At 37.8% G+C, this 25717-nt stretch overlaps 1 protein-coding gene across 2 annotated transcripts in view; it reads right to left on the bottom strand.

Moving 5' to 3' along the window:
• eng (endoglin) overlaps positions 1 to 25717 on the bottom strand; it is a 44882-nt gene that overhangs the window by 8035 nt on the left and 11130 nt on the right. For both annotated transcript variants that reach the window (XM_026173677.1, XM_026173678.1), the window contains exons 3-11: positions 18737 to 18879; positions 9800 to 9913; positions 4476 to 4665; positions 2177 to 2345; positions 1990 to 2095; positions 1626 to 1827; positions 1021 to 1172; positions 492 to 722; positions 271 to 337 (exon numbers count right to left, since the gene is read on the bottom strand). In XM_026173677.1, the coding sequence (XP_026029462.1) occupies positions 271 to 337; positions 492 to 722; positions 1021 to 1172; positions 1626 to 1827; positions 1990 to 2095; positions 2177 to 2345; positions 4476 to 4665; positions 9800 to 9913; positions 18737 to 18879 (1374 nt within the window). The remainder of the gene's footprint in view (positions 1 to 270; positions 338 to 491; positions 723 to 1020; positions 1173 to 1625; positions 1828 to 1989; positions 2096 to 2176; positions 2346 to 4475; positions 4666 to 9799; positions 9914 to 18736; positions 18880 to 25717) is intronic.

The raw sequence follows: 25717 nt of genomic DNA, 5'->3' as shown, positions 1-25717 counted from the left end.
TATTGCAGCAAGCAACAACACTCTGACCAAGCACCAGACTAGCAATTAAGTCCTGAAGGCATAAAAGGTAATTTAAAAGTTTTGGTATTTCTGCTTAGAGTTTGGAGAGTTTATTCTTAGAGAGTTAAATATAAAACATTCATCTGTCAAAAATTAATTTTAAACTCAAGGGGACATTGGGACTTTTTTTTTGCAACTTTATTTTTTATTAATTTAATGAAATAAAAAAAAAATAATTCATCCACATGTTGGAGTTTAAACTGAACTCACTTGGGGTTTCTGGGCATGGTTGGGTAAATTCCAAATTCCTGCTGGCTTTTCCTCCATATGCACATTGCTAGGGAAGAAGCAGAAACACAGATCACCCAAAAGTGTCCATAGGTTTGTCATACAGGCAGATTTTCTGAATTCAGAGCGACTGAGTTAAACACATTAAAACTGTAAAGTGTTGTGTTGATGTGAAACATTAAAAGTGGTTGATAAATCCTTACCTCAGTATAACAAAAGCTGACATCACATTCCATGTCCCATGTGGTGGATGAAAGCTCCTGAAGCTGCTCTATGGAGAAGGCGAATCGAGCTCTGTTAGGACAAGAATTTGAGGGGCAGTCCACTGGAAAGAAGGGCAAGTTTTTCTCTGCAAGGCACGAGCCTTTGGATCGCAAAATACATTTGGTCACCTTCCAAGTCAAGACTAGACTCCCTAAAGTGTTTCCAGAAATCTGCAGAGAACAGAAAAGAATTCAAAACAAAGATGATAAGTTCAATGTGCATTAGAGGATGAAGGACAATCTGATATGTTAAACAGTAAGCCTTTTTGTTGCATTGTAAAATATTTATATTTAGATAGAAAAAAATCCTATTTAATTCAGTTTGCGGACTGCAGTTAACTAAAAGCAGTAACTGTGTGATGGGTGTCATCCCTGTAATAATTTAAAAAAGACCACAAAGACAAAAACATTGCCTATCACTTATTTAAGCAGTGAATAAATGCAGTTAAAAAGGTAAAGAGAGTTTTACCTCTGCAAAAATTCTCTTGTCGGTCTGGATTTTGGTGTTAAAGTCTATGGGCGTCTGATAGTCTGCAGAGGTGTACAGCATTATCACCATGGGGATTTGAGTGGGGGAATTTGTCGCAACAGGATTGCCTGGTGCCGGAACGCTTGGTGCAACTGAGCGAGAAATTAAATTAAAATAGGTCAACAAATTTTTTTTGCATGAAACAACTGTATCACTGTTGATGTTCTTGGATTCTTTCTGAAAAACAAGAGTAGCTCTGTTACTGAGAACTTAAATGACCATTCAAATTACAGCATAGTAAAATATATATATATATATATATATATATATATATATATACATATATATATATATATATATATATATATATATATATATATATATATATATATATATATATATATATATATATACACACCAAATGCAAGAATGTTAATATTTAATTTGTTATTGCTGTCATTATCCTACTGATACAGTACAGTCTCTGGGTTTGGTAACATGTATTTTTTGGGGAGGTTATTGTATTTTGCAATACTCAGTCTATTCTATTTTTGCTAAAGCTTCCAACATAAAACAAGAAGAATGCTTTCATTTTATTGTCTTACCTGTTGGGCTCTCGTTTTTCTTTAGAACCAGTGAAATCCTCGATTCTTTTAATTTCAATTCAGTATAGCTGGCAAAAGTAGGGACTTTAAAATAGTACAAAGCCATCCTTTGCACATCTGATGCAGTATCACTAGTCAGTGTCAACGCAGGGGGTATTTTGTGCGAGGCTGAGGCATGATTCAGCGTTATTTCATTGTTAGACTGAAGAAAATGAGGACAGGTTAAGATAAATCAGTAACAATGTAGAGGTAGACATGATAACTTAAATACCTGAAGTCTTTTTGATCTTAATAAATAATATCTCACACATGGTGCATGCCATAAATACTTCTTGAAGTTTGAGACTTTAATATGTATGCTTACAGCAAACGAAGTGTGTTGTGGATTGATGAAGGTCCACATGGTGCCCTGAGGACCCCTCATGAACACGCGGGTCTGCTTCTTTGCACGCACGTGCAGGGATACATTGCTGCAATAAAAAATGAAATGTCACAAGAAAGATTTTGCCAGTAAATATAGCTAAAAAAAAGCATTTTATATTAAGGTTTACCGAATGCTGGAATTCTCTGCGATGTTTATAATATGAAGCTCAGTTTCAGGACTTGAGGCCTGCTGCTGTGGGAAGCAAAATGTGATTGGATTTGATTGAATCTTCATGAAATGCTTCTCCAGGAGATCTTCAATTTCAAGTGTACAGATTGGAGAGCCTGGCTTGGTTCCTGTAAAACCATAAAACAATTACTTTCTATCATCGGTCGTCCAATGGTTCAAGAAAGACACTGATGAGCTAATCTCTAACCAAGGACTAACCTGCTTTGGGAGGAACATTAACACCTATCATTTACTGCTGTTAAACATACTCCAGCAGCAGTTTTGAAGATACACACAGGTGGTTCAAAGGTGTAACTTGCTACAGTGCTCCAAAAGTTTTAGAACACTATGGCTGAATTGTGGGTTGAAATACGTTTCACGTTTCCCACTGCTCCTGACACCGCATCATCACACTAATGGGCAAGCGGTGTGTGCCAAGAATACTTAATGTGTGTTTGGAACCAAAACACATGGGGAAAAATGGCTCATTCTATAGGACAGGGTTGCTTTTCCCCACACTTTTATTAAATGCTACAAATTATTGCAATCTGTGACCAAGTCAAATTCAAGCTGGCTGCCATTGCTCCATTTGCACAGAGGATTGGAGCAGTCTTCTTCTAATTACTTAAAATCTTGTCTGTAGCTCTTCTAACTATAATTCAAAAGTAGCTTCATTATCATTGCTTAACACTTGTCTTCTGCAAAAGCAATAGCATGACATGAATTTGAAATCACATTTCAAATTTGACATTGACGAATCCCGAAGGACATGCACACAAAATGTTCCACTGCTTGAGTAATTATCATGCCCTTGTGAAGCATGACTCAGTTACAACATTAGCTAAAACTAAGCAGGCTGAAAACATCCTTTTGCTTACAATTTAAATACGGCATTTTCAATGAGAGAAAGCACTGCTTGAAAGGGAAGCTGAGCTCCCTCGTACTGTAACACATTACATGTTGGAAATCACAGAGAAGGACATTGAATCATGAAGACAGATTCAAACATAAATCCTTAAAAATACTCAAAATTATAATAGGAATGGAGCACAAGCAGCCGTCGCTATTTCAGCCCCACCACTGTTCACTTCTTTTTAAATCCATCTAAGAGCTCTGTGTTGGCTCAGACTGCCTTAAGGAGGCTTTGCTAGGAAATAATTGTGCTTGCACTGAGCATCCTGCTGCTACTGCTGATGGCAGTAACATCCCATAATATTCCTAATGTCCAGCTTTTAGTCATCCGTGAATGTTCACTTTGAATCTGTGTTGTTTTGTGCTTCCATCTTCAGCATCAATGGTCACTTCTCAATTGCTTCTCTTTCCAAATGTTGTGCCATATGTAATGACATCTTGTCAGCACTAAAAAAATATGTTGATTAGTCCTCAACACTTTAGCCAAGCTCAAGATTTTCTCAGACTACTTAAGATTTTAACATGTTGTGCTTGTTGCATACAGCTTTATAGAAAAAAAACAAAATAAAATGTTTTTAAAAAATCTGTCGCAGCTGTTTGTTTTGCTTTTAATTCCTCTGGCTTGTCCACCTACAAATGTGTATGAAAAGCATTGGAAATCAGTGCACAGATGACATTCAGTAATAGAAAACTTGCCTATGAAAATGTTCGACTCAAAACAGCTTTTTGGTGCACACATTGCTTTTTGCAGTTATTTCATCAGAAAGTGTTTTTATGCATACTTCAGATAAAAGAAGGTTAGTGATGAATGCTCTCTATAGAGCACCAGAAACAGCACCGCATCCAGCCTTGATTACTATAATGCAGACTCTCTCCTGAGTTATGTAAGCTGGAGCTGCATGATGTGCTGACTGTAATTACTTTGTTCTCTTCAGCATCCAAACATGCTGTTTTAGACCAAACACAGATGCAGATAGCATATCCTAAATACAAAAAACCCACACAGTTTCAAAGTTCATTCAAAACACAATTTTAGAGACAGATAAGAAACCTTTTTGCTGTTCTTCTGTGATCTGATGTATATATATATACATATATATATGTATATATATATATATATATATATATATATATATATGTATATATATATATATATATATATATATATATATATATATATATATATATATATATATATATATATATATATATATACATATATATATACACATATATTTCATAATGTGTGTATGGCACATTTCCATGCCTTACAAGTAAATGGATGGTTTAGAAGATGATTGTAATAAAAATTAACCCAAAATCACCTTTACACAAATGTCTCTCACCTTGTGTTCCTGTTGATGTGATATGATCCACATTACTAAGAGTAGTGAATGAAGTCACACCCCCAAACGTCTCTGTTGCCCATTTGATCAGCTCCTCCTCTTCGGAGGGTAAACCTTGTATCAAATGGAAATTTCTCTGAAAACTTGGTTCCTTGGCATTGTGTAGTGTAATTGTGGAGTTTTGGTTTGTCTGGAGAGAAAAGGCAAAAAACAAATTCATTACCTTCATTTAATGCAATTTTCAGAAAGCACAGAGCAAAATCAGGTCCTAAAAGGCATGTCCACTACCCGTTGCTATGATTACACAGAACTGTATGAGTCAGCTTTGCCTGTATTTTTATTTACCTCTTGTCTGCTTAGAATTAGTTAGATCAAACATATTTGGCCATCAATCTCATTATACTTTTTCTTACCCTCCACACCCAACTTTCCCCCTATTCTCCTAGCAGGGCCCTGTTAAAAAGAAATGTTTATTATGGTTAAGTGTCCACGAGGCCAGTTGCACAACCCTGTTGGAGCCAAGGTCTTTCCTTTGCTTCCTGTGTGGGGCCAGGAAATGGGACCTTTTTTAGCTTTGTGCGTCACCACGGTCGGCTGGAATCTGGCTCCATACAAGGTATAAATATATACATCCATCCCAACGACTAGACACTGCTGTTTCCTCGTCTGGGCCAATGGGAAATAATGGAGTTTATATTATGTTTTGCATGAATAAGAAAGTAGGGGAAGGCTTTAGGAATAGGGATTGCTAAGACTGTTAAGAGTAGGCTTTCATAACCTTGATATGTAAAAATGTGCTCAATAAATAACAATTAAAAAAAGAAACCATGGGCTCCAGGTTTATTTTGGGCTCAATCTTTAATGAATTTCTATCTAGGCTGAATTGTTCTTCTCTACTTGAGAGCTCCAAGAGCTGAAGAAGAAAAAAAGCACTGCACCTCTTCAGTGCATTCAGTGCCACACAATGAATGGAGAACAGCTAATTTTGAAGAAATAGGTTATAATCAGATTTTTTTGCATCCAAGTCTGTGATTGGCTGGCTTTGTGGCACAAATATAACGGTGCACAGAAAGAGTTGAACGCGCACGGGCAGAAATTTCGAGAGCGCAAGCAGCACATTGCAAGCAAGCGCTAATGCAAAAACTGAGCGACAGGGGCTGCTATTGTGTGTGTGTGTGGATAATAGCAAACACTGAAATACATTTTTGCACGCAGCAATGAATTTTGTTCACTCAAATTTAGCTTTTCTTTGCTCGAAATAAATTTCTCCTCAAAATGCAACACTTGCACCTGCAAACTTTTTTTTACGTGCGCTCAAATTGTTTTTACTTGCGCTCAGAATAGTGGCACAAAAATAACGCCATACACATGATTCACATTATACCGTGATATGGATTTTAGGCCATATCGCCCAGCCCTAATTGAAATAACATTTTCTTTTATTTGGCCAGTGATGTCATTGGATTGGTATAACCTATTTCTTCAAAATTAGCTGTTCTCCATTCATTGTGTGGCACTGAATGCACTGAAGAGGTGCAGTGCTTTTTTTCTTCTTTAGCTCTTGGAGCACTCAAGTAGAGAAGAACAACTCAGCCTAGATAGAAATTCATTAAAGATTGAGCCCAAAATAAACCTGGAGCCCATGGTTTCTTTTTTTAATTGTTATTTATTGAGCACATTTTTACATATCAAGGTTATAAAACTTTTTTTTACATGCGCTCAGAATAGTGGCACAAAAATAACGCCATACATGTGCAGTAACGATATATACCACGATATATTATTTTCTTCTGTATAACGTATTTTACACAATATAAGGCACACTTAAAATCCTTTAATTTTCTCAAAAATCGACAGTGTCCCTTATCTATGAATTCTGGTTGTGCTTATTGACCTCGAACCAATTTTACGTAGCACACAGCGCGCAGTAATCTGTCAAAAAATGTTTTAGTACGACTTTGGTAAGCTATGAAGGCGCACTGCTTGATGGATTGTTGGAGCATTACGGCTAATGTAGTCAGGAGCCTCGCGGAGTAATCTGGGTCTAAAACGTCAGCTTCAGGTCCCAAAGTCAAACGAACACTATGGCATCACTGAGAGTTAAAAACTGTCTAAATTCTTTCATCTTTAATAAAATGATCAGCGTTGCTGCTTTACCAGGTGTAACAATTAAGTTTAACATCCAGGGATCCATGAAAACAGAATTTATTAAATTCAACAGAGTTAAAAGTTAGCAGGAAGTTAGCTCACTAGTTTCTACCTAAACATGGTATAGCATGTTCTGACTGAGAGATTTCTGACAAAATTTTAATGTACAGCTCCGCTATCGCTTCCAACATAAATGAAGACAGCAGTGACTTTTGTAGGGTTACTGAAGTTGGACTAGGTGGTATATAATGATGTCCTACGTGATCGCTAGTGACACAGCTATATTAGCATAACATTAGCACAGTGAAGCTGAACGTCGAACTTTTTTCCACTCGATAAAAGTTAAGGTGAGGGTTTCTGGTGGTTAGGGACAAATGCAATTGCATGGAAGGGTGTTGTAAACGGACCAAACTTCAGTCAGGAGAACAACTGAGATAATCCATCCACAATACGAGGTTAGTCATTAATATACTGCAACAACATGGTAATAGAGCATCTGTGAGAGAATTCGGCATTAATGAATTAATGGTACAGATGTGGAGGAAGCGCAGTTTTTGGCTTTCCCCATATTCCAAAAGTGCTTAATCTCTTTGCTATTACTGTGGCACGGCATAATTTGCAGATGATGTTGTTTGCAGCCGCTGCAATGTTTTCGACCAAAACAGGCACAGCTTGATGACACCATCAATATGCGCTATCGCGGTAGAGCGGTGTAGTCAAAATCTCTACCTTTGGCCAAATTTATATCATTTCTACCGTATACCGTTTATACCGCCCACCCCTAATTTCAATTTCAGATTAACTTTTTGCCTTGCTCTGAATATTTCAGTTAGCTGTATCTGAAGTTTTACATTGAAGTTTTAAATGAACACTCTAAAATTAACAGCTCTTATGCGTTTTGGGCGGTCATCAGTGTTTCTTTAACTGTTCAGCACATTACTACAACTACCATGCCAATTGGTCCTTCAACTAGAGGTGAACACATTCAACAGATGTTTGGCATAACATAGCATCTGACCAAAATAAGCTTTTGCGTCACAAGGAAAGGGGGGGGTGGTTGGTGAAAGCCGAGGAAGCCTGAGGGAGTCATCAGTCTTTCTACATAAATATTTGATTGACGTGCGATCAAAAATAGCGTGAAGGGAAACGACAGAAATAAAAGGAGGCAAGTTAGTCACGACAGACAGGGAAGGCCTCAAAGGCAGGATGGAAAGAAAAAAGGAAATAACAATGGCAATAATTTTAATGACCACAGCGGAATTTAACTCACATTAGTATCAGTAATATCAGTTTGTTATTGCGAATTCTTCCAGTAATGATCAAGGAACCTTCCTTTTGAAATAAATGAGCCTTTCTGTTTGCTGAGGATTACAGGAATTTCTTCTTCTACTACCCATCAGTTACTCCATGCAATAATTGTATCGTGTCATGTCAGAAGCTGGGCATTCCTCCATAAAATGTTATCAGTTTGTATAAGTATTTTAATTATGTTAAGTTTGTTACAAATTGTTTGAAATCTGGTGGAGAGAGAAAAAAAGAAGCTTTTTCAACTAACAAGCTGTCACTTAAGATCGTTAAAAAATGCTGCAAGACGTTACAGATAAAACGCTGCTGTCGCCACATGTTTTCGGGTCAGCTATGGGAGGTCAACAAGAGCTGTGACACTGAGCCAAGCTGTCAAGCTGGTGACGTACTTTCTCAGATGCTGACCAGATGCTGATTCTCTTACAATGCAATCTGCAGTAAAGCGCTATTATCCCCCAGTGATATGGCTCATCCCACAAAAACATCCTGCAGTCACAGGCAATGTTGTCTAGGCTCTCGACAGGACATGATACAGGATGTGCTATCACACTGCTGTCAGCATATCAGTAATTGGTGACATTCCTCCAAACATTTCATTGTTTTTCAAGCGTATCATGGCTTCTTAAATCCGACAAATACAAAACACTAACTTCACGAAAAGGACAGTGAGATTTAGCTTTTTTCTTTCTTCCTTTTTTTTGTTTGTTTTTAAAATCCAATGTTAATTGTTCTCAAGACAAAAACAGTGACACAATCCAGGCGAAAAAATGTTTTAAACTAGATTGGCAAAGTTTGTGGAAAGAAATAAAGACGATTAAATGTTCAGTGTAATTCTATCTCCCGAGGATGTTTCAAATCTAAATTCAGTTTACTCTAAGGTAGGAAAAACACCTCCATCCTTCCTTTGGGAGCACAAAGTGTTACAATCATTGTGTAGTTGTACAGTGCTGCACTGTGACTTTAAAAACCAAATACTTTCTATAGCCCTCAACAGCATCAGATGCCTAATGGTTTTAATATTGATTTAATCACAGTTATTACAATTTCTCATGAGGATAAGGGTCCTTATGTACAGATACTGCAACATTTTTCATTTAGCAATGAGGAGCTTCATCAATAACATATTTAGAAATAATAGCCTAGTTAGAGGCAATCTCATTTATTTGCCCATCTCAGTGCTATTTAAATCCTGGTTTATGTTTTTAATTACCACTGTAGCATTTTGCCCTGACATTATCACTTAAGCACACAATGGAATAAAAGTTTCAAGTTCTTCCTGGGTTCAGTCCACAAACATAATCTAAGAACAGTGTATAAAAGTCAGAATCTCCGGTTTCATTGGAACATTAATTTTATGGCCAGTGCCATCAGCATCAGCCTTCCTCGATACTCTCTAAAAGTTCTCTTACGATTTTATAGTGTGGAGGGTAAAAGACAAAATACAAAACTGCTTGCTCTTTTGTAACATTTCACTACAGAGGGGCCACTGGGGAATCAACACTGCAAAGTCAACATAGTTTACTGTCTCTCCAAACAGACTCACAGAGCTGCACAGCTGTGTCAGCTTGACTGTGTGTGAAAACAGCTGGCGATAGACAAGCACATCTGGAGACATGTGAAAATCATGCATTACGGATAAAACTAACTACTTGTAGTGGCATCCCCACAACCTGATCTTTTTTTATGATTAGTTAGTGACTCTTTAACAACCTTATGTTACAGCTGAGGCAGTATGTGTAATCAGGGTTAAATAAAAGTGGGCCAAAGGTGGCATTTTATTTCCAGGTTCAGTCCCAAATGTGCATTCAAAAGAAAAGCAAAAAACTGCATGTGCGCACGGTAGTACAGAAAAACAAAGATGCATTACTTACATACAAGTGAACCTCGCTGTTGAGATAGCATAAACCATAAGCTGTTTCTGCAGATGTGAGGATAAGGTGCATTGGCTTTGCATCAGTCAAGTTAATTTGAAATATGACATTTTCCTGAAAGGAAAAAAAACACAAATTATTACAAGAATAAAAATAGAAAATCACACAATGCAGCTGTTATATCTACTCATATAAGTTCAGACTGAAGTTTTAAACGCAGCGTCTATTTTTACAGTGGAAAGTCTGCTTTACATATGAAAGCTAACAACTTTCCAAATAGTTTGCAGGTTCAGAAAGTGTTGCAGGCAAATGATGTCTGAAGGTGGTATACATCTCCAGGTGGAAGATTGGGACTGATACGAAAGACAAAGCAATCAAGTGTTATAAATATTCAGTCCCAATGTTTAGCCATATGGGAACTACTGCACTGTCTATTAGAAGTTTTCTAGAAAGCCTTCCACGTTGTGTATGTGCCACGTAATACAGAAATAAAATCAAAACATTAAAATGTTTGAGAAGCACTTCAAGCAATGCTTCTGGCTCGCATTGTATAATTTTTGATTGTGTTATCATAAAGCAGAATGAAAAAAGAAAGGAAAACAGAATACATAGCAGCTATGCTACATCATTTTTGGGGGGATGAATTAATGTAGACAATGAAAAATATCCTGTAATGAAATGACAAGAATTAACCTTTAGCACAGGCAAAATTGAAACGTAGCATTTTCCTGAAATTCAAACATTATTACACTGGCTTAAGATGAAAAACATCACAAATGCAATTTAAGCATTTTCTAACCTGTGCCATGAAGAATGAAAAGTTCTGAAACTTCAGAGAGCAAATAAAAAGACCAACATTATTATGGTCATTTTGCACTGAATCACAATTCAACACTGCTCAAACTTTGAAGGTCTTGGGTAGAGCTGCTCACCAATTTGCAACCTTCCCTATCTGTCATTAAATTAATAGGCCTCAAGTTGACAGAGGAGGGAGATATTTTACTTGCAGCACACAAAAATAGTTCCAACCCCAATTTAATACCGCACAACTTTGATTTAATTTCCATGCTGGAGGAAATCTCAGCAGGGGGGACGTGACTATTCCTTATTTTCGCAACCATGAGATGTCAACACGTGGATCGCTCCAGACACACGTGCAACCACTCATTTGAAGAGAGTCAAAAACAGGCAAGAAGAAAACAGTCTTCAAATGCCTGCTTTTGAGCTGACGCTGATATTTATGAGGTAATGTAGCTTGGTTCTATTATTACATTTCTATGCAATGCAAGGGAGGAGACATAAAAAACATGTAAAGCTATAAAATTAATTATTTACCAGATGTGCAATTAGATGCATTTGTGTAATGTATACTCTGTGTCTTGGTTGCATTAAAACTATCCCTAAAGGTGTAGTCAGAATTACTTATGTACAGTCTTATTATTAATTTATCTACTTCGTTTCATTCACAACCTGCTGCCTTAACAATGGCTAACCTTGGTGGTTGTTATGAGGCATATTACATATAAAACACCATTAACATAATTCAACACATAATGTAATATCCAATTAACTATATTTTAACCACAGTAACATAATGGTGATGTGATTTGCTAATCACCACCCCAGTCACACTATGAATCAGCCTTAATTACTATGCTTCGCATATGCGTTTGGCAAAGCTGGTGCTGCAGAGATTTATGGATGTAAATGGTGGTGAGTAAACCTTTTGAATGTGGAATAATAAGTCTGGGTTTAAAGACTTTTTATTTTTTCGACAGACTTAATTCCAATGAATCCCAGGTCTTTTTACTTCCGCAAGAGACCCAAGATAATTAGGTTTAGAAAAGTGAAAGAGTCATGGATTTGTAATCAGCTCAATTTTATGACTCAGTGCATTAGAAATGAACAACAGCTTTAAAAAAGAAGAAGAAGAAGGGGGGAAAAACTTGGAAGTATTGCTCCAATGTGAGGCTTTTATGGGAGGTTAACATTCACAACTTTTTCTTGACACCAAATGCTTTATTCTGTTATATTGTGTGTATTTGAAGGCAGATTGTTTTCAGACAGAACCTGTTAGTGAGACAATGAGCTTGCTGGGGAAACAGTAAGACGCCCTCATATCAAATTCATTTACTTGATACCTGATGTTGCCAGAGTGTGATCCAAGAGAATTGTGATGAGCTCAGGTTGAAGCTATGGAAATTTTCAGGCGCATACAGAGCAGAGCAAATTAAGTCTAAGGAGACCATGGACAAATTGCCTATAAACCAAACACAGATGAATTTCAAAGACAGCCTTGCACGCTGAGTGCTATGGACAGAAGGATCACTGATATACACACACAGTGAGACACAAGCTTTAACCGGTGTCTAGTACATGCAGGCTTGTGCTTAATGACTTCTGCATCTTATAAATGGTTTCAGTCCCCAGTTTGAAAGGAAAAATGTCTAAAAGGGGTGACTGCAGTCCCAGGTGAAGATACAGTGGAGTTTATCTGAATAGATCAGTGGTTAGTAGAGATGGACCGATCCGATATTACGTATCGGTATCGGTCCGATACTGACCTAAATTACTGGATCGGATATCGGAGAAAAATAAAAAATGTAATCCGATCCATTAAATATCACGAAAGCACCTCACAAAACTTGCAACACACCGTAACTCACCTCAGAACGTTAGCACGTCGGAGCAGTATGCATCACGTGATAGAGCGGCTGTGGCATGCAGGACCTGTCAGTGGTCTGGATAGCATTTGGAGCTTCGCTAGCAACCCGGCATTTCATCTCCGACAAAGTTATCCCGAGAGAAGTAAAGCAAGTGTGTAAGTCCATCTCTGAATGTTTGTAAAGCATTCCTGCGTTAAGCTTAACAAGCGACTGCCTCTCCTGCTGCTACTTCAATGGTGAAACTGCTTAACGATCAGCTGATCGGCTTTTCTGTCGCGAGTCCATGTCTCTAGTTTGCTTTTGGCCCACTTTGCACCAGAAAGAGGAAACCAGCGGCTGAACAACAGCAGCAAGTTTAAGCTTGATAAGCTATTGTTAGAATGTATTTAATATTACTTTCTACTCCAGGATCTTTTTCTACTTAGCTGACGGCTGGTAACTGTGCAGGGGCGGATCTAGCAAAGTTTAGCCAGGGGGGCCGATAGGGCATTAACAGGGAAAAGGGGGCACAAAGACATACTTTTCTTTCTTACTCTCATTTAAAATGTCTAGCTTTTAATAAATAATTATCTGACACCCAAAGTTTTAATTTGATGTAAAATGAATAGAAGTCAATTACTGTATATAGTAACTATTAAGTCTAATATATATACCCTAGTAAGCTATAGTACTTTTTCCTTTGGGAAGGTACCATCTGTGCAGTCTGCAATTTTGTTGAAGAAAGATGTTGAATCTATTTAATATTTCTTGAAAAATAATTGATTTCTGTGCATTTTTTTTCACACTGCATCAAATTAAGGTTGATTACGTCGATTAAGCATCATGAGGTGGAGCGTGAGGGGTGGTTCCCTATTTTTTATTTATTTATTTTTGTTGTTGCTGGGAGTTGGAACCCTATTAGTTAGGTTGCTTAATATTTATGCTAAGTACTCTTTAAAATACCAGAATAGGGAGGATGGTGTAGGTTTAAGTTTATTAGATTGATCAGTATTGCTGAACTATGAAATATTTTTTTTTTGCATACAGGTATAACAGAATAGCTTTAGTGTAGTTGTTGTTTTAAACTTGAGTATGAACTTATATAAAATGCAGCAAGATATTTAAAAAAACAGTTTTGTTGATTAAAAAACACTATATCGGATTCATATCGGTATCGGCAGATATCCAAATTTATGATATCGGTATCGGTATCGGACATAAAAAAGTGGTATCGTGCCATCTCTAGTGGTTAGGACTACTTATAAAAGAAACATGTTCGCTACAGGCAGAGGGTTTGGCATGAAAATAATAACTTACCACAAGAACCTGGAACACAGTGTCTAAAGCTGTTAGATATCCAAGTACTCAAATGCTGCTCTGCCCATCATAATAGCATCACACTCACTTTGAATGTAAAGATAGACCCAGTTCTACAAGTTGGGGAATTTAAAATTCCTGTGATAGCCCACAGGAAACTCAGATATCAGTGAATAAGACAGGGGCTATAAGATCAAATCACAGGCCGAAAAAAAATCCTGCAAAGGGTGTTGAAAAATAATTGGCTAACATATTAGCATACCGTATAATGCTAGTTGTCTGCAACAGTGCAGAAGGTGGCCATAAAATATGAGCTACTGCTGTATATGATTTCCATGTGTCAGTCTCTATAAATGCATAACATGTGCAATACTGTGTGAATGTGGCAAGGTGAGCCACAGGAAATCACATTTTTGATTCCATCTTCTGTGCACAGTATATATTATTAAATTTAAAAAAAAAGAAAAAGAATACAGCTAGATTGCCCTGAAGACAGACTAACCTTGGAGAGGTCTGAGGTTCTTTTGTAACATTTAGTTTGTGCCTCACTTGTTGTGTTGCATGTGCAAATGAATGAACGGCATTTCCTCCTGACTTCATTGTGCTTCATACAGAGATAACTCTCGGCGGTGTTTTCCTTAAATACCCCTTTCTAATGAGCTTTCTGTCTAACTTCCCTTCATCCTTTTGTGACTTTCTTTCTTTCCTTTTGAACTCTGACCCTGATCACTCACCTTTGCTGCTTTTGTTCCTGTGCTTTCAAGATACAATTGTTTTCCTTTTCAGGTTTTTTTTCTTTTCTTCAGAGCATTTTTTGAAGGGCCTTTGCTGATGCAGTTTCCAGTTATTCTTTTGACTCTCTCCCTTGGCTTGAATTGGCTCTCTTGGTCTCGTCTCGGCCTTGTGCCAAGAGCCTGACTATCCAAGCCTCTGTGTGACATCAATGAGTCCTGTACAAGCGGCTCCTCCCAGTGAATTCTCTCTGACTGTGTACCCCCTTGATGCTCCCTCTATAATTCTCTGTGGGGTCAAACTGTGACAGTCAACTGTTCCTGGCAGGTTGTAAATCAGTATGAAAATAAAGGAATGGGGAAGAAGGTGATAAGACAATTTGGAGGACAAAGAAAAGAGGATCCAAGAGCAAACCTCCCTTTTGACTGGACAGTCTGGCATAAGATGAATATGTTCCCCTTTCTTTTTGTTTACAAGAACAGTTTTTTTTTATATAAACAGACAGCCAAAAGCAGATAAGGGGTATGTGTTAAGAGGTCACATGTCCACTTTTTTCTGGCTTTTTGATATGATAAAACGTCCACTCGTGGTCCCATCAAGAGACCAGGATATGCCAATTATGCACAGTGTTGAGTGGATCACACAGATCGCAGACCAAATTCCTTTTGTGAACTCTCACCAGTCTCAAACAGAGTTCACCTTTTTTTAAAATCAGAGAGCTTGCGCCATTCTTTCCACAAACTACACTTAGAACTTTTCGCAATTAACTTTTCTTCCTCTCCCACAGAACATAATGTGCCTAATTTTACTCTTCGGGCCTAATAAAAAGACCGAGAACCATTTCCTTTCTAATATGCTTTAAATCTGTTTTGTCATCAAACTGCATTTTCTTCTGATTTACAGTCCATTAAATGAGACTAAAGACCTGACGACATTTGCAGCAGTAACTGTGTCTTTGAGACAAAGACAATGATGTGCTTGCACAATGTTAGCAGCATTACTCGAAGCAAAGAAAGGCACAAAACCATATGTGAGGTAACCAAGCTTCATTCTTAAGGACGCTTGTGTTAATGATTCTTTGTATATCATAACATTTTCCAGTGGAAATCAAATTGAATCAGTTTAGCTTGCTGGTAAACGTTTCTGCTAAAGGATGACAGGATTCTCAATGGCTTTCCTGGGAGAGGTTAAAGGAAAGGACCTTGAGGCTTTTATTAATTCTGGAGCTGATGGATGGGCAGGCAGGGATTGTATTTCACCATCCTGTGACAATGTCTAAGCGAGGCTGCACACATCTGCTTTTCCATTCTCATAATCTCTGCCAGATGACGGCGAAAAACCAATACAGTGAAAAATAAAACGGGATGATCAATAAATAGCATTTGCTTAACAGAAGTTGTGCAAAAATACTACATAGTCTAAGTGAAAACAAACAGCAGAAGCAAGCAAACAAACAAAGGACACTGATAAAGAAATGACTAATGCGAGCTGACCGACAATGTTGGACAGTGAAAAATGGAGTCTGGCCGAACAATAACAACATATAGATTAGAACTTTTCTAGAATTACTTTTCACTGACATTCCCTGAAGCAAAAAGTTTGAAAATCAAAACATCCCAATACCCTATCAGCAATTACTGCATATGTTTGTTTAGCTGGAAAATGAATTCTTTAAACACAGACCAAAATTGAACAATGTGGCTTTTAAAAGGGGTTGAAAAAAGCTGCGTTTCTGTCACATCTGGCATCTGTTAATGGTTAGCTAGTTATCAGGCTGATAAAGTTGGGAAAGGAGTGTGTTTATGTTTTGTAATCTGGGAAGATGTTTAAAAGCTTATTTATTCAGAGTCAGGGAAAGTCTGCGCACAATGATGACCAAATACGGTAAAATGTGCATTTTTTTAAAAACATACCAGATACACTATTATCTTTAGCCTTAAGTGTCTCTCATAAAATGCCAGGTTCCACACATTGATCCCCCATAGGACTTTTTTAGCCTACAGTTTTGTTTTCATGCCTGACACACATCAGCAGTAAGATCCCAGATCACATGACAGATTTTCCAACCTACAAAAGCTGTTCCTTATCAAGACTTTACATAAGACAGGTAGCAGTGCATCTTTGCTAACTCAAGGTGTATAGGATAAAGGTCTAATCATCTCTTAGTTTACTCAGAAATGGATCACTGTATTTCAAACTGTGGAAATAAACGTTTGCCTGTTTGTTTTTCGACTACAAGCGGACTTTGTGGATTATGTTCAACTGCACTAAGACACGCGTACGGCCCGACTACCAGCTAGTGCTTCCGCGGTAATACAAGGTCTTTACATCTCTGCGTTACAACGACATTATGAGTTGTCACAGAAGGAAAGCCGCAGGTTTGACAACTAAACAATAACATCCATCCATTTTAAGGCAAGGCACTGTGAACACGTATGCACATTACCCAAGTTCTAAAGGAGCTCAGCCATCATTAATTCATACAATTACACCTGTTCTTTTTCTAATTTGAATACTAAAATATATCCTTTCCCATCCAGCTGAAAATGTGCCTTTAAAAGGAATAAAACTCTTTTGAAGCTGCACTTATTTACCTCACCACAGCATAATGTCTGATACAGTAAAGCACACAGACTGTTTTACATTTTTTTTAAAAAGGAATACTTTAACATATTTCCTTCATAATTAAGTCATTATGTATTTTCTTTTTATTCACAGGTCATTAATTTACATAAAGAAGAGGAGTGTTTAATGGTCTATGCAGTGCTTTTAACACTGTTATTCATTAATTTGAACATATTAAACTGAATAAAATCATATCTGTCAAACTATATCAAGTGTGTAAATTATATGCTCCATCCTATGCCAGTTTTATTTCTTGCGAAATTAATGACCTCACTCTGTGTGGGACGGTGTCAAACGATGTGTTCGAACACTGAGGTGTTTTTTTGGATGCTTCACTTGGTTAGAAGAACATGCTCAAATGTAGCATTGATATTTTTAGAAATGAATAAGGAACATTCATCGTTCGCGCTGGTCTCTGAAAGCCCCCGTCACAACATCGAAAAGCCCAAAAAGTTATAGACAAGAAGTAAAAACTGCATAATTACTGTGACATAATCAGTAAAGTGCTGAACTCTGAGAATAAATTTTTGTCAAGGTACTGAGAAATAACTGCACTGCCATCATTATAAGCTTTGTAAATCTTGCTGAAGCCTATTGATTAGAAACTAAAGGTCAACTGCTAACAATGAGGGCTTCGTCCCTAAAACAAGCTCTGCCGTTACACAATCTTCCATTTACTTCAAGGCCAAAAATTGCAACAAGCTGTCTGATATTTTGCCAGTTACACCAAGGTTTAGAGATGGCGCAAGAAAGGGAAAGGAGGGTGTTTGCTGGTGCTTTTGATGAGTGTAGTTCTGCATATTGTGGAGATTGGTTGAACTGGTGATTACTCACATACTGTATAAAAGGGGTTTTGATTTTGTGCAAGTTTTAGTTGAAGTATTTATTTTGAATTTTGGACTGTTGATTGCAAAAGTTCTTGTGGTGTTTTGTTTCTATCTACGATTGAATTTAGCTGTTAGCTCTAATACAGCTGAAATCATACGTCATAGAAAATATCATGCAAAAAAAAATGATATATTTAAAGTTAAATGTGCATAATCACAGTGCATGCTTCTTTTTACTGGGTATGGTCAGTTTTTAAAACTGACTCAGCTTTAATACTGTCCCACATTGCATAACATCTGATAACTCAATAAATAAGTAAATGAGCATCATTAAACTCAGTGTAATGATAGTTCAGTGGAATGAAACATTTCATTTTAGGAATGCTGTGAACTGTGAGGTGAACATAGGTGCAGAGCTTTCTCCTTTTCAGCATGACAGCACCTGACATACTGTTCCATCAGCTAAGAAGTATGATGAATGAGCAGACGATAACGTATCCCTGTCGCACAGGGGAATTTGGGATTAAATGACAACTAAACCGTGCTTGACAGATGGCAGCAGTTTAATTGTGAAACATTTGAACTTTCTACATTGTGATGTTTACCTAAAGTTTTATTTGAATTTTACCACTACTTTTCAGGTTATTACTTCTTTCCATAAAAATAATAAAGTTCAGACGAGCTCGGTGTACAACACTCTCAGTCAAACTGGATTTTTTTTAACTTGATGACAATTTTTACAGATTATTATATCTAACTTAGATAGACTCAAATAACTTTGACATGCTTACCGGGTTATTAAAGTTCAGTTTAAAGATGTGGACCTCTGCCTTGTCCTCTCCGACAAAACTGGTCCAACAGCCAATCTCATTCACGATCCACGGACTGCCTTTCTCACCTTTTGAAGTCACCGGGGTGCATGTCTGACTTGTGGCTGAAAGAAATGAAGTAAGAATAGTTAAATATGAACAGCAGCATGTTTTTAAGTTGCAGTAAATAATTTATTGCTTACAACCAGAGATGGGCAGCAACGCGTTACTTGTAACTATTGCAAAAACGGTAATTAGATTACCGTTACTTCCCGTAGGACCGCTGCGTTACTAAAACCGTGATTTTTTGCGAGAATGTCTCATGACAGTGACATAAGCAAGTGCGACGTTTGTGACAACAGCTGTGTGCAGATCAACAATGGATCATATATCGAGGGGAGAGAGTATGAGTGTGCAGCGTTTAAAGCGTGGAAGTACTGACCTTCCCATATGGAAAAGATATATATAAATCTTATAAAGTTTGTATCTGTCTTGTGTGAAACTTGTATGAAAAGCATATAAGAGTGAAAACAGATATAAGATCCCTTGAAAAATTATATAATGAAACTTGTATGTTTTGGATACTTACTAAAACAATGTATGAAAGTAATGAGAAAGTGGCCACTTTCATGAGTAAATCATGTAAGCCTTATATGATTTACTCATGAAAGTGGCCACTTTCATGAGTAATCACATATAAGTTTTTACCATTTCTTTTCCATATGGGTTACTTTAAGTTTGATTCCATAAAAAGTGACAAAAGCATTAGCGTCCATTGTGCGTGGGAAGAAAACTTCTTGTTACAGCGAAACCCCCCTAAACTTCCAAGCAAGCACCGAGTGCGCTACGACATAACGGGAAATTCACAGAGAAACTCGCGGATTCTTCAACTGACCGCGGCACACCTGCACCAGGGTAAACCTCCGCCTACCCCACTCCTGCTTCACAGGTCAAAATAGAGCAAAAGGACCGCTAGTCTTTGATTTTATTTATTTTCTGCTGTGTTTTACTTGCATCTATTTGAAAGAGTGAGTGTAAACACAAAAAAAAATTTGCTTGATGCATGAAGTTAAAAGATTAAAACTAATAAAACCAGTTTTAAAAAGAGATTTTTCCATTTGATTACATTTTGTATGATGGATTATGTAGAAAAAGTAGAATTGGGCTGAAAGATCTATCGCTTTATCACCTATTCAGGTTGTAAATCGTGTTTTTAAAAAGTAACTAAGTAACTAAGTAATTAATTACTTTTGAAAATAAGTAATCAGTAAAGTAACGGGATTACTTTTGGGGGGAAGTAATCAGTAATTAGTTACTGATTACTTTTTTCAAGTAACTTGACCAACACTGCTCACAACCTTATTATGAAACTCCCTGTATTCTCTAGTCTCATATCTTATTGCAAGAATTTGAATCCATCTGTAACAATCCTGTCATATTTTGACATAACAGGAGAAAAACCAAAAGAAAACCTTCATGTGTGAAAGCCAAAACGCTATTATTTAAAAGAAAGATAAACCCAGCAATGTTACAGATTTCTTGTCAGAACAGGGCTAAATTTGTTATTAATCATTTTGAAAGCTTTCCCCTGGTCGCAGAGAATGGATGTTAAATGTGTGGGTAGGACTACATTGTTTAAAAACAGATCCGCTGGTTCACGTTTATCAGACGTGTCAGGACACGGGGCTGCAGTCATTCATCACCGTGCTCACTTTGCTCCCTGCTAGAAGACTGCTGTTTAACCTGAGGATCCAAGTCTTGGGAGGCTGAATTAATCCAGCCAAGGGTGTATGATCACTGGTGAGGGTGGGTATAAATGCCTGGTATTTGACCTGGACTGTGTATGCGTGCCTGTGTGCCAGAGATCTATTGTGCTAGACTAGAATGAATATGTGTGCACGCATGCTTATTCTAACCTGTATAAAGTTGCCAGGGACAAAATATTCTCCAACAAACTTCCTCTTTCCTCAAGAAAAAAGGTCAGAGGCTTTTTCCAGCTCAATTAGAGATCGCTTTCCTTGCCCATCGCTCACCGTTCGCTGACTATAGATGACAGAGTTTAAGTGGGTTATTCTAGAAGTTTTCTGGCACTAGTCACAGCCACATCATGGCTGACACAGTCACTAGTTTGGATTTACTCCTTACAGAGTCTTCCTTAGCCCACCTGCACATGGAATGAGCTTTCATTAAATCAGTCAGAACTGATCTACACTCAAAAATAAGATAAGCATATCCATTGTGTGATGAATATACGCAACATATGCCGAAACATCCACTATTCATGCCTCAATCACCCTCAAAGCAGCTGGCACCGAAGCACATAAGTAAGCGAGCGTGGTATCATGACAGAAGCGACGAATTTACTAAGCAAATGCTGCATAACACTGCGCTCCACTGGCTTTTATGATGCATTTGGTCTGTTTACCTAGCAGGCCACAATTCATCACAGAGGAGATCTGGAGTGAGGCAAGCGAGACAGAGACAGGAGAATAGGGTGGAAGGGGTTAATGGATACATTACGAGGATTGGAAAGCTAACCTGATGTGCCTTATTTAGAAGTGGCACTAATCAGCGGCCTTGTTTGAGGCAATGTCATCACTGCTGGTGGGCGAGAGTGGCCAGAGATTGTGATAAAAATGGGACAGAAATGGATGAATGCAACAAACAACGGCAAGATAGTGGGAGCAAGAGCATGTTACATAATCAGCTCTTTGTCTCCTTTAATGGGCTGGTTTTTTGTGTTTTTTCTTTTTTTTTGGGGGGGGGGGGGGTATTCAATTGGTAAATTCACATGTTTTTTTTCTCCTCACATTACCTGTGACCTAAGATATCCCTGATGAAAATAGGCTGCTTTTAATTTAAACTCAGTTACATCATTGTTATCGCATCACTTTTGTGCACTGTGGAAGTGATGCATCTTTTTATGTTCCACGTGGTGTTTTTTTCCCTCTTAGATTGTGGAACAAGTCGTCTTATTATTCCATGAAGTTAGGAACATATTTGGCACAAATTGAGGGACTTGGAAGGCCTGTATCATTTGTAAATCGTCATCTTCGCTGTTCCTCAGTCTGCTCAGCATCAAACTAAAAGTTTTCCTGAAAATCCAGATGGGGAACCATCCATACTTTGCGTTCTCTTTTTTTCCCCTCTGCCTCTCACCCCAGAGGTCAAGGCTGGCTTCCTGTTATTCTGCTCTTCTGTGTTAATGTTTGTTGCTCAATAACCACAACCCTAAAGTTATTTCTCTCTTGTTCTGCTGTCATAGAGTCAACGGCCCATGACTGTTGCCCAAGAGCTCTGGGTATAAATCACACTGACCACACAAGAATGTGCGTGTATGTTTGCGTGCTTGTGCATGCTTGTGTCACCAGCCTCCTTTTTTTATGAGTCACCATCGGATATGAAGAACATTCATTTTGCCCTCTTGCCCCCGGAAATGCCAATGGCCTCGCTAAGCGGTCTGCTGGTAAATGAGGTATAGAAGAACTATTTCATTCGCTGTCCTCTTTATCTACTTATATCAGTCGCCTCCATTTTCCATTCCATGAGAAGACATGTTTATGGATGCTGCTGATTTTCTATTTAGATGTTAGGTATCAGGGGTAGATATAAATAGAAAACATAATTGAAGACAGAAAATACCCCCGATTCATGAAATAAGATTTGATCTTAAAGCCTTCTTTAATCTTTATTCCATTCCTTTTCAGTAGTTGTATATGTCATGTCTGTTATTTTATAGACCTAAACAGGCTACTTAGAAATCCATCTCTTATGAAAACAGACGTGAAGACAGTTTTATTCAACGGGAGACCGATGAAACCCAATCGTAGCAAACCGATCGAAAGCTTATAAAATAAAACCAAGTCTGTAGTCAAAATCAATAATTGTCAATTTGCTGTTTGTAAAAGAGACTTTGGACAAGGTTCATATTTGCGGATTAAGCCGATATCTGTGACTGATGAAAACCATACTGCATGACACACTTGTCTGAGGGGGGGGTCCATCTGGTCCCTTTGCGTGTCCAGGTTCTATCTGCTCTTGCTTTCTTAACCTTCAGGGCATTCTACCAGAGGATAGGAGACGGACTCAGAAAATGACAGACATCCGTTTTCCACATGTTCAATTGTGCATGGGACCATTAATCCAGCATCAACACTGTGCCCATTTTAGGAAATCTGAGGATCAGCTTGACATCAACTATGTTCTGCTTCATAGCTCTACTTTATTTATTTATTTGTTAGCAATTATGCATACAAATATTGAACTCAATGAGTAGAGTGCAGTCTATCAGATTTGAAGTGCTGTGTGAAAGTCCTGACCCACCCCTCATTTACTTAACACCCATCTATGAATTGTTCAAACTTCAAAAAGGGACAATCTTGAGGGATGAACCAGCGTTGTGGTCACACATAACAGACAACTTATCAAAGAACCAACTTTAAATTGTATTTTTAGGCCCTTTGTTAGTATCAGCGTGTTGCAAAAACACTTCTTTAGTTACAAAAATTGACAGAGACAACACAACTTTACACAGGACCTGCATCTGGGCCCTTAGTTGATCCATTTACTGTTCACTGGAGCCTCATCAGAAATGGTGTCAGTGGAAGGCTGACTGTCAAGCAGCCATTCTTAAAGAAGTGAAATGGTCAGAAAAGGCTGATGAATGCCAAATTACACAAGAACTGGACTGAAAATCAGTGGCAACAGTTCTTATAGAGTGATGAATTGATATTTTAAAATTCTGGTTCAAATCATCATCCATATGTATGGAGGAGGTCAGGAAAGAGGTACAACAGTGAGTGTCTCTGAAACACAGTGAAGGTGCTGTCATTGTTTGGCGCTTCATTCTGTCAGTGGTGTTGGGCATCTTGTTAAAACTGACTGAATTACAAACACAGAAAAATGACGCTAGATTGACCATGCAATACCAGCTGGAAACCACACGACTGACAATGTATGCATTTTTCATCATGGCCTGAAAAACACACTAGCAATGCAGCAAAATGATACCTGAATAGAACAGCACACAATGGAACAGTATCAGTCGTGCACTGATCTCCCCAGAGCCCTGACCTCAACATTATTTAAGCAGTGTGGGATCATCTTGACGGAGAACAGAATAAAAGGCAGCCAACATTCAAAGAAGACCTCTGAGTGTCCTTCAAGAAGCCTGCAGAAGTACCCCTGAAGACAGAAGAAATGGCAATAAAGCTTGACTTTATTCAGTTCAGATTTTCTTGAAAAATAAAAGCTGTCTTAGAAAATATAGATTTCCAAGCTTATTAGGATTGTACTAACTATGTTTTTGCCTTATATACTGTATTCCCATTTAAGTCTGCACAAGTTTCAATACATTGCTGCACCTATTTCCCATGTTCCTGTAAAAATATAAAGTAATGAAGTGTGGCTCAAGACCTTTGCACAGTGCTGTAGCTACTAGCTAATCCCTAAGCAGGTAACAATATCAAATGCACATGTTTTGACAAAACCCACCTTCTCATCTCACCACAAACACATACACACCATAAAACACATATACAAATAGTTCCCTATTCCATCCCCAGGCTACCCCTGCAGTGTAAAACACTGCATAGATATCAAGACGAGATAATACAGGGATAAAAATATCTGATTAATGTGAACAACACTGGTACTCAAGTGCTCATTCAATAAATGGCCATACTTTATTATGCTTAGCTCAGCAAGCTACATTTTATTTTGTCACACTTGTTTTACACTTAGTTTCAGTTAGCAGTGAGGTCAGGTCGGGTTCTTTATGTAAAAATGTTATCATGCTAATGCTAGCATTTTACGAAAGTATCACCTGACTGAGTCAGAAAGTAAGCCTCGCAAAACAGAGCACAGATTTGTCTGGTCTAGACCTCAGGATGAGAAATGTGTGACATCTTATTTTTTTATGTATTAATTACATTATGCTAATTTTAATATTTTTAGACTGCAGCTTGACTGACCAGCAACACCCCACTAAACACATTATCCACGTGTGCACCAAAGTGTTCTTCCACATTGTTTCCAGATTTAAATTAAAACACTTTGGAAAAATGTAATTAATACGAGATGCCAACCTGAACCTCTCAAATGAAGTATCACTGTCCAGGAGGGAGCCACATAATTATGAAGAGTGCAGTGTAGCTGAACTGAGGCCAGAGGCTGTGCTTGGAGACTTGGAGGTGATTTATCATTATTAAGATCAAAGGTACCCTACACATTGCTGATATCCTAACTTGATCTGTGTTCAAACTCAAATCTGTTCCTTTTACATTTGTGTAAAATTTGTTGTAACACGTTCATGGGAAGCAAATCTTCTCTACAAAAATTTAAAACATATACTGTCTAGTCAACACACAATATGCTACCAGCGTCAAGTAAGTGTTTGTGAATCCACAAAAGAACAAGCTGAGTGTTCCCAAGGTTATCAAGTTATTACAAATGCTAGGAAATAGTATAATACGGGCACCTGTGCACTGGCGCTAGCATTTGATAGGCTGAATGGGGATATGTGGAATTCTGTGCTTTCGGTACTACCAGTACTATAACGTAACACCTCTCTATAATGTATTTGACCTTTTTTTTATAAGAATATGTTAGGTAATCATTACTTATGTGCACACAGTGCATTTCAGTATAACTCTCTTGCTCACATCACAAATCCTAGAAATTATTCACTATGGCTCCAGACTGTCTATAACTGCCAGGAGAAGCACATATATGCAAAAAGTAAAGTTCACTTTTCAGTCAGCTTCTCATTTTGAATATGTTCTAGGGTGTCAGCATGTCATTGGTCAGCAAAAATAAAAAGGACTAAAGCTGACTCCGGTAATGGGAGCAATAACATTAAAGAAGACTAGAAGCCTGTGAACAGCAAATACAACATCTCTTTTATGGGAAAGCACCCTTGATGTAATGAACCCCAGAGAAATCGTGCTTGGTATATTCAAACAG

This window comes from Astatotilapia calliptera, chromosome 7 (genome assembly GCF_900246225.1).
Source record: "Astatotilapia calliptera chromosome 7, fAstCal1.2, whole genome shotgun sequence".
Classification (NCBI taxonomy): domain Eukaryota; kingdom Metazoa; phylum Chordata; class Actinopteri; order Cichliformes; family Cichlidae; genus Astatotilapia; species Astatotilapia calliptera.
This window is presented reverse-complemented; position numbering and strand designations above follow the sequence as displayed.